This window comes from Nannochloropsis gaditana, assembly GCF_000240725.1.
Source record: "Nannochloropsis gaditana CCMP526 unplaced genomic scaffold scaffold904, whole genome shotgun sequence".
NCBI lineage: Eukaryota > Eustigmatophyceae > Eustigmatales > Monodopsidaceae > Microchloropsis > Microchloropsis gaditana.
Genome location: NW_005803049.1, coordinates 427 through 9,379, shown reverse-complemented (window position 1 = coordinate 9,379; position 8,953 = coordinate 427). Strand labels below are relative to the sequence as shown.

The 8,953-nt window shown below is 54.8% G+C and overlaps 1 protein-coding gene across 1 annotated transcript in view; it reads right to left on the bottom strand.

Moving 5' to 3' along the window:
* NGA_0478100 (transcription elongation factor spt6) overlaps positions 1 to 8,953 on the bottom strand; it is a gene marked incomplete at both ends in the record, with an annotated part of 9,027 nt that overhangs the window by 47 nt on the left and 27 nt on the right. Inside the window, 28 exons of the mRNA XM_005853414.1 lie at positions 216 to 260; positions 398 to 496; positions 566 to 724; positions 816 to 935; positions 1,080 to 1,241; positions 1,489 to 1,573; positions 1,692 to 1,833; positions 1,998 to 2,100; positions 2,324 to 2,458; positions 2,653 to 2,790; positions 2,997 to 3,158; positions 3,365 to 3,457; positions 3,572 to 3,721; positions 4,010 to 4,302; positions 4,501 to 4,596; positions 4,749 to 4,851; positions 5,014 to 5,200; positions 5,383 to 5,452; positions 5,592 to 5,851; positions 6,043 to 6,149; positions 6,394 to 6,528; positions 6,753 to 6,837; positions 7,117 to 7,247; positions 7,390 to 7,521; positions 7,715 to 7,879; positions 8,114 to 8,233; positions 8,441 to 8,549; positions 8,735 to 8,818. Of these exons, the coding sequence (XP_005853476.1) occupies positions 216 to 260; positions 398 to 496; positions 566 to 724; positions 816 to 935; positions 1,080 to 1,241; positions 1,489 to 1,573; positions 1,692 to 1,833; positions 1,998 to 2,100; positions 2,324 to 2,458; positions 2,653 to 2,790; positions 2,997 to 3,158; positions 3,365 to 3,457; positions 3,572 to 3,721; positions 4,010 to 4,302; positions 4,501 to 4,596; positions 4,749 to 4,851; positions 5,014 to 5,200; positions 5,383 to 5,452; positions 5,592 to 5,851; positions 6,043 to 6,149; positions 6,394 to 6,528; positions 6,753 to 6,837; positions 7,117 to 7,247; positions 7,390 to 7,521; positions 7,715 to 7,879; positions 8,114 to 8,233; positions 8,441 to 8,549; positions 8,735 to 8,818 (3,670 nt within the window). The remainder of the gene's footprint in view (positions 1 to 215; positions 261 to 397; positions 497 to 565; positions 725 to 815; positions 936 to 1,079; positions 1,242 to 1,488; positions 1,574 to 1,691; positions 1,834 to 1,997; positions 2,101 to 2,323; positions 2,459 to 2,652; positions 2,791 to 2,996; positions 3,159 to 3,364; positions 3,458 to 3,571; positions 3,722 to 4,009; positions 4,303 to 4,500; positions 4,597 to 4,748; positions 4,852 to 5,013; positions 5,201 to 5,382; positions 5,453 to 5,591; positions 5,852 to 6,042; positions 6,150 to 6,393; positions 6,529 to 6,752; positions 6,838 to 7,116; positions 7,248 to 7,389; positions 7,522 to 7,714; positions 7,880 to 8,113; positions 8,234 to 8,440; positions 8,550 to 8,734; positions 8,819 to 8,953) is intronic.

Below are 8,953 nucleotides of genomic sequence, written 5' to 3'. Positions count from 1 at the left end.
AGGGAGGGAGGGAGGGAGGGAGGGAGGGGAGCAGGGGAAGGCAGGCGACGGTCAGGGATCGATGTCTTCGCGCGCTTACCATCGATCCCACATGTCCTTTCAGGCGCATTCAGATACCCACTATATCCAAATACGAGCAACGTGGACGAAAGGGGTGGGAGAGAGAGAGGGACGAGAAGAGAAAGGAGAAGAAAGGAGGCCAGAAAGTCCCCTACCTGCGACGGATGTTTCTTCTTCGACGCGCGTAACTCGGCTTCCACCTGTATTTTTTTTAAACGCGAGGACAAGGCCGTGGTGAGGAACGGTCGACGTCTTGATCCCATCCACCCCTCCCTCCTTTTTCCCGTCGTTCCCAAAAGCCCTTTCTCCTTCCCTGCTTTCCTCTCTCGTCCTCTACCTGTTCTTTGGCCATGCGTCGGAACTTCCGGTGGGACGTGACCGAGTCGATCAGATCGTTCATGGGCTGGATGTATTGGGCGACGATTTGGTCCAGCTCCTGTGAGGAGGGGAGAGGGAGGGTCAGGGAAAACGCGGGCGAAAAGGAGGACAAGGGGAGCCACCGTACCTGATAAACCCTCCCTTGCACGGTCAATTTTTTCCCGACGGCGTCTCCGGCTTCCTTTTCCTCCTCTTTCACAGGAATGTGCAACACCAAATCCTCCAACGCCAGCCACGAAAGGGAAATAGAACCCGAACCGGAAGGCCGAAAAAGCCATTCCCCAACCTGAAGGAGGATAAAAAGGGGAGAGCGAGGCCATTCAGGGTTGATACACAGGCTCCATGGAATGGGAGGGGCTTGTCAAATGTCTCTATACCTTGCCCTGCTGCTTGAGCACTTTCTCTGCCTCCAGGTGATTGACCGTGCGCCACCGCTCGTCGTCCACCTTGCGCTGTCGACGCGACAAGCGGAGCTTGCCCTCCTTGGCCAGACGGACCTGAGCGATGGAGGGGACGAGGCAGGGAGATATCAGGCTAGAACTACCAAGACACACACCTATCCCGCTACCCCCCCCTTCCGCCCGATTTCCCCCCCTCCTATCTTCCTAGCTCCTCCACACCCTTTCCTCTAAAAGTCTTACCTTCTCTTCGATCTTCCTCCTCCGCTCTTCGTACTCTTTCAGGGCCCGCGCTTCGTCGAAGTGACGGTCCAAGGGAGGCAGCGAGGGGGGGCGAGGCCAGTCCCTGGCCGTCAGGTCTTCGGCAAGGCAGGAAATGCGGACGGAGATCCGGCTTTTCTCAATCTGAGGCAGGAGGGAGGGAGGGAGGGAGGGCCAGAGCCATCAGTAACCGCGTCCAAACCACTGAGCAGGGGCAGGGGTGGTGATGGGCTTCCAAATTCATCCGCTAACCGCCAAGACTCTCCACACCCCCCTCTAGTCTCTTTCTTCACTCCCTCTTTGTTTCCATCCGCTATTCGCCAAAATCCTCCACACCCCCCTCTCGTTTCTTCCTTCACTCCCTCTTTGTTTCCGCTGGTTCTGAGCTTACCTCCGTCACAACCCCTTCCACGGGTGTATCAACAGGCACCATTGCCTCGAAGTCCATGTCTCGCTGCATGTTCGGGTAGCGAGAGCTACGGAGGGGAGCGAAAGCAGGTGAGATCAGGGTATGAATATAAGTGTAGGAGTGTAAGATCCCCTACCACCAGTCTCCTCCGACAAGGCCGTCCCCCAACCCCGCGGATGACGCACCGGTGCAAGTAGCCAGTCACTACACATTGGTCCAGGCGGACGCGCGCCGCGTTCTCGTCCACCTTCCAGACGCGACCCGTCACCGGCATGCCCGATCGGAGCGTCGCATCAGTCTCTCCAGAGACAAGCTCAAACAGCTTGTCTGCCGAGGGGGTCAATGAAGACAGGGAGGAGAAAGAAAAGAAGAGGGTTATCGGACGATGTGGGAGGGGGATGGACCGATAAGCATCCTTTTATGAGGCATCTGAAAAAGTTTATCCTTGCAAACTCACGTCACCATCCTCTTTCATGCCCCATTCTCCTCACCTTCGCTTATGCCCCTGAAGGGCGCTCTGGGATCGCGGAACGGAAACCTCAGCTCCTGTTTGATCTGGTCCATTTGCTGATAGTGTTTTCCATTTCCCGTGTTCTGCAAAGGCGATGCGGCGCGTGAATTTGAGGACAATGAGTTAGTTGCCATCTAACCGTCTGACAGTGTGAAACACTGCCAGTCACATGATGTTCCGCGAAAAGAGCATCGCGTGACGCAGGATTACCACACATGCCATTGAGCTCCCACTAACGCGATGCACCTGAGAAGGTGCATGCCATGTGATAAAAGAAGACAATGGACACACGGCAATACAACTTACCTCCAGGTAATTCGCAAACTCCTCCAAATTGAGACTCGCAAGCTCGTCCGGGATCTCCGCGACGAGGAGGCGGTCGATGGGCCGTCCTTGTTCCGAGGGAGGGCAGAGGGTGGCGAGGAGGATTTTGAATGAATCCTGAGGCGAGGAGAGGAAGGAAGAGGCAAAGGCGGCAGAAGGTGAGCTTATGCGGACCAGGTGATGTTCCATGAACGTATGGCATGCAAAGTAACCTCTCCTGGCTCACATCTACCCTTTGCTTCGTGCCACCCCTGAGACTCTTTACTTCTACCCATCCTTTGCCCTCCTTTGATCCCTCCCTCCGCCCCTACCTGCATAACCAAGCGAACAAGTTCGTTGATGCCCATGGTTGGGTCTGCCTGCTCCATGGCGTCTCGAATCACTTTCCCCACCCATTCATGCGTTAGGTAGCATTCCGGGTGAATGCGTGTATTATCCAGGAGATTTACCTTCAAAAAGTGAACAAAAGGTTTGGCAAGGGGAGAAAATGAAGTGAACATGACTATAAATAGGCGGAAAATTGGAACACTCAATTGATAGAACGGGGGAAAGGGAGGGAAAGAGGCATGGCAATCACAGGTGTAGCATTCTCGTGTGTCAGAAAACGTCCCTGTCGCCCCAGCCGACCACTGCTTCATATCCTCCCCCGACTCACCTTCCGTTCCCCTCGGCCCTCCCCGCGCCCTTTCTTCTTCCTCCCTCTCCTTCGACTGCCTTCTTCTTCATACAGATCCATGGCGTCCTCCTCTTCCACCCCATCCTCTCCCATCAAATGAGGGACCCGGATGCGAAGGAAACCCGCGGCGTTCTCGTACACCTGTGACAGGAGGGAGGGAAGGAGGGAGGGAGGGAGGGAGAAAAGAAAGGGAACGAGATGAGGAAAGATAAATGTGCAAATAGGACACCAAAAACATGCCTCACTGCCCGCAACTGCCGCATTTTTCCCTCCCTATCCCTCCCTCCCTCTATCCCTCCCTCCCTCTATCCCTCCCTCCCTTTCTCCTATCCTCCTCTTTGACCCACCTTGGGCGTGAGTAGTCCTTCCTCGATCAGCTGGGCTCGAGATACCACGAGGCTCCCGTGAGTGTTTCGAATGGCGGCACGCAAGGCGTTGGCCTGTGATCGGTGGGAAAGGAAAGCCACGCGAGGCAGATGGATCATCCGTGAGAAAGTGGTCTTGCCCATTCCTATTAGCCCCTGTACAACTCCTCCCTTTTCCCCCTCTGCTACCTTGCGAAAACCCAGCCCCGAAACGAAAGGGAGCAGACCGGCTAAGTGAAGGCTCGAGATGCTTTTGTTCAAGTCCACCCCCACGTCGTTGACCGCGTCGACCAGCACCTCTTCCCACCGCCGAGACAGCTCATGAGGGTTCACTTGGTCCTGGGAAAGAAAAACAGGGAGGGAGGGGGGGAGAGTAGGAGGGAGGGAGTAGGGAAGTGAGAAGGATCAAAAGGTGTGGCTCCGCTCGTTTCATATCTGGGGAAAACACATAAGCATTTCAACAGAAAATGAGAGGCCTCATTCGGCTCCAACACCTTTGGAAGTCCATCCTGGGGCACGTAGCATGCAAGGTTCACATTGGATGTATCTCGGAAGACGGCCCGAGAGAAGGAAAATTTGAAACAGGTATGAAAGGAGGGAAGGGATAGACGAGGGGAAAGTGCTTACCTGGAGGTCATGCAGAGAGAGATACGAAAGCTGGTACCCAGGACCGCCGAAACGCCCTCCCCTAGGATCTTGGGCAGCGTATATGAGAGTGACCAGAGCAAGCGGGTCCTGGAGTGGGTAAAAGAAGGGAGACAAGCAGGTGAATGGGGGTAGATACGAAGGGAAGGGGGGAGCAGGGATACGGACCTGCATTTGTCGCGCCATGCCGATGGCGATTCGCAAGTTATCGTGGTAATCTGTGAATTCTTTCTTGACGCGAGGAGAGCGGGCATAAACACTGGCAAGATGATCGTCTAGGCGTGGGGGGAACCGGGGGGGAAACCGAGGGGAGAATGATAAAGTAAGTGCGTGCATAACAAGGGGTTCCAAAAGTACCATTGAGGATCGACCGCATTGCATACACTGCATGAAAAAAGCTGGAGATTTACACAGGAAAACGATTGGAAAGTACCAGAACAAGGAAGAGAGGGGAGTGAAGTCGAGAAACGCACCAATCAGGAGGACCTCGCAGGGTTCCCACCCTTCTTCATCCTCGGCAGCTAGCTCTCCATGTTGGTACAAGCGAGCCACGTTGTCGACCACCTTGGCTGTGGTTGAGAAAGACAGAACAAAGAAGGAGGGGGTGGGGATGTGAGGAAACAGAGTGGACATGGGCGTCGATTGCGGGTCCACGAACAAGACATCGCACTCTCTACCCCGCCCCTCAATCCTCTGCTTCCACCATGTCGCCGCCTCTTACCGAGACGCTCTTTCATCCGCAAAGCTTCATAGCCGCCCACCACGGCATTTACCACCACAACAGCCGGCTTGGCCTCTACTATGATCTTCTGGAGTTTATCTCGCTGCCCAGCCAGAGAGGGAAAGGAGTAGGATGGGGGATAACGAGAAAGGGAAAGCCGGCGGCAAGGGTAATCAGGAAATGACGGGATAGCACCAGAAAGGACTAATTCTAACACTTAAAAGCCAAGGCCCGGAGCGAGGGAGGCAAAAAAGGGGCCGGTTACCTGGTCAGCGTCGCCGTCGTAGCCAGACCGCAGAGGAGGGAGCATGACATAGTCCCGCACTGCCCCGTCTCTCCCCACGGAGACAGCGAAGGACGCCTCTTGGCGCGAGGACGCCTGGAAGACGGCCACCACTTCCAGAGACGAGGAGGACAAAGGCGTCAGCTCGAAAGGAAATCGTTGGGAGAGCCTGGAGCAGTACGAAGGGAAGGGGAAGGTGAAGGGAAAGGGATGAAAGGAGAGTGGATTTACACTGTCCTAGACGACGTCGATTTCATGCAACCTCCTACCCGTCCGCTTTGATCCCCTGCTTCCCTTCCCCAATACCCCCTCCTCCAATATCCCCACTTCCTTCCCAGCCTCCTGGCCTACCGAAGCTGAAAATCCTCGAATGGTGGGATGAGAGCGCAATTGATATTCCTATATTGAGGCATGTAGGTGCCTGAGGGAGGGAGGGAGGGAGGGGAAACGGACGGGAAAGGATGAGGAGAGCTTCCAGTGTGCAACCAAAACAGGGTGGAGAAAAGGCGGTGGCTGGAAAAGTGGGGCATGGGAAGGAAAGTTATGGCAAACACACACACCTGTATTGACTACTTCCCGCAAAGCATCTGCCGCAGCAGCAACGACAGCTTCTTGAGCTTTTCGCGCCATTTCCCGCTTCACTTCCGCCTCCAACATGGGCAAGATGTGGGAAGAAAGGGTAAGCGAGAGAATATCCTTTCGCTGCTCGTTCCAGGCGTCCACAAGGCTGGTGTCGAGAGAGGCCGTTCGGTAAGGCATATAGAGTCCCTCCAAGGTTTGGAGAAGACTAGGCCAGGCCGAGCTCCCATTCGGGGTCCAGCTGAAGGGAGAGAGAAATCAAAAGGGAGGAGGGTGAAAGGATGGAAAGGATGTCGATCCGTGATGTAACGCCTCTGAGGTCTTTGGGAACCATGCCGACGTTGGCAGGATCGAAGGGAGGAAAGAGGTGGCGGGCGTACGGAGAAAGAGAGGGACAGAGGGAAAATGAGGTAGCTGAATATGTGTACACACCTGGTCGATTCAGCGGCCGTATTGGCAGGAGCGTCGATGGTGAAAGTGATAAAACCTTCCCGCTCAGCTTGCATGATCCTGAGGAAGAGGTCGGGCTGGGAGTCGCTCTGTGGCGGGGAAAGGGGGGCAGAAGAGACAGGGAGTGAGGCGTTTAAGAAGCTTCGGAGGCTCTCCTACTTGCAAGGTGGTGGAGAGGGAGGCCGCAAGCTCTAAGACGAGATCGAACAGGTGTCAAGGCACCCTCATAGCACAGCGGGAGACAGGCAACGACACGGGAGTAAGGGAGCCAAGAAAGGGATGGAGGACGACAAGGAGGGAGAAGAGGGCAGAGGGATGGACAGAAAGCTGTACCGGGGGTTGCAAGAATTCGTAGAGGGGCTTCTTGTTGATGAATTGGAAGCCATGGAGCCGGTGGAACTGATCCGTGATTTCATTGTGGCCCTTGAGAGTGGGATGCGTAGTCAAAGTCGCCTCGGCGCGGTAAATCTGGATTTTTGAAGTATCAATACGCGGAAGAAAGGATGGAAAGGAGACATGACAGGGTGAGACAATCGAAAATGCCGTCGATATTTTGTCGAAGAAGAGAAAGACGAGCACTGGAAATTTTACGCCATCAAGATATGCGAGTTTTGGAACTGGAAAGCCAAATCCTTTCCTTCCTCCCAAGCTTCCCTCCCTTGTTCCTACCGTCCTTTGGCCCCCCTTCTCACCTGTCGGAAGCACGCGCGGAGGCGAGGCTCGTGGGCAAGCTCCATGGCCAGCATGTGCTTGGCAGCCCGAAGGACTTCTTCGTACCTGAAGAGAGTTGGATTGAAAGGGAGAAAGGATAAAATGATCAGACATGTAATCAAGGTAGAGGGAGAGATAAAGATAAAAGCAGGCGAATTTAAATAATCAGACGAATGCGCGGTTCTGATGTGAGCAGATGCCACGGGGTAAATCGGAAGTCTACGCAGCACTCGTGGCCCTCTGTCCAGTCATCCGCGCCTATTGTGATGTTCTTCAAAAACATGAAGACTTCCCTCCCTCCTTCCCTCCCTCCTTCCCTCCCTCCCTCCCTCCCTCCCTCCTTACTTAGGCAGACTTGGGGTCGTGTATTCGGCGGCGGCGTTCTCGGGATACATGTTCGGGGTGGGAATTAAGGGGCGGTGCTGTTCGTCCAAATCCCCTCCACTCGTGCTACTTGCGTGCAAAGCTGCGCCAAGCTGTACAAATCGAGATATTCAGAAAACATCAGAAAGGCCTCAAAAATGCATGAAATATACACACGACGTACATTCTCCTTCTCTCTCATACCCTGCCCTTCCATTTTACCCTCTCTTCCCCTCCCTCCCACCCAAACCCTACCTCCGGTGCCGGGCAACTGAAAAGGGACGCAAATCGGCGCAAACCCTTCAAGGAGCGGCATTTCCGGTAGAGATCAAATGCAAGTCGATGAGCCCGTCGGCTGGTTTCCTGGCCAATTACACCCAAGTACTCCTGCAGATAAATCGTGCCAAAGGGACGAGGGGGAGCAAGGGAGCGAGGGAGGGTGCGCGCGGGAGGATACAGGGAAAAGGGAAGACAGAAGGCAGGAAAAAAACTTAGGCAGGTCTCCAATCCCTTCTGACTAAGTCCCCTGGAGAGATGACTCTCCCGGTCCACCCCGCCTGCAGCCTCCCTCTCCACTTACGTGCAGGTCTCGGACCCCTTCCTCCTCCCGGGAGGCATCTAGCATCGTCCGGTAGCTGTCTGGGCACAGGCGACGCAGCTCCTCTTCCTCCTCCTCCTCCACCGGCTCCAATTCTTCCCACTGCCCGTTACTTTCTCTCTTCTCCTTTTCCCTCTCTGCGGCCTCCTGGGCGGGCACAGAAAAGGGTCCGGGAGGGAGAGGGAGGAGAAATCGGCACGGGCGGAATCACAAGGGGACAAGCAATGTGCTGCTACTTAGTCTCTATTTAAGCGCAAAATCACTTATCAAGGCGACGATGTGCCCCTTGCGGACAAGAGATGGCCGCAGAGAAAGACAGTGAAGAGAGTGGGCAGGGGCAAGGAGAAGACGCTTGAACGAGAGGAAGGGCTATCAACTCACCATCTCAGCCTCTAGAGCAGCAAGATCCTTCAAGGCAGCCTCCTTTTGGTCAGTGAAAGAGGCCAGGGCTTCTTTCGCCTGGGGAAGGGAGGCACTTTCTTCCGCAAACTCGTCTTCTTCCTGAGCAAACCAGGAAAATGGGAGCAAGGAGGGGAGGGAGGTGCCCCAAAGAAGACAAGACATGGATCAGCAAGGTAATTGAATCCCCACGAGAAAGCCGGGGGAAAGGGGCAATCGCTGACATAGACACTTTCCAAAAATGCGCGAACTTGCCTCGTCGTCGCCTCCAATCATCCGGGTATCTTCTTTCTCCTGCAAGGTTTTCACCTTCTCCTTCCACTCCTCCACGCCTGCCTCGGCCTCTTTCAACCGTGCCTCCACCTCCTGAAGGGCGGCTATTCGCGCCTCTTGGTCCATTGCCTTGCGGGAGGAATAACTGTGGAAGGACGACGGATGGGAAAGTGACAAGGCGGGGGAAAGAAAGGGTGCCGTGAACAAGACATGGATGACATGATGGAAGAAGTTTAGGAAGGAGGGAAGGAAAAATAGGGGGAATAGACAAAAGACACCGGCACAAAAGAGTGGGGGAGAAAAGGAGGGAGGAAAGGAGGGAGGAGGTACCCGTGATGTCCGGCTGAAAAACGTTCGAAGCGTGCCAAAGCGAAGGATTTGCGTCGTTGAAGTTCTTCCCATTTATCGTCGAGTCTGGAACGTAATGGATTGGCAAAGAGACAAAGAGGAAAGAAAGATCAAAATTTTGCATGGATGGATAGGAAGGCATAGAAGCAGGGAGGGAGGGAGGGAGGGAGCATCTTACCGGGTAATCGACCAGAGATGGGC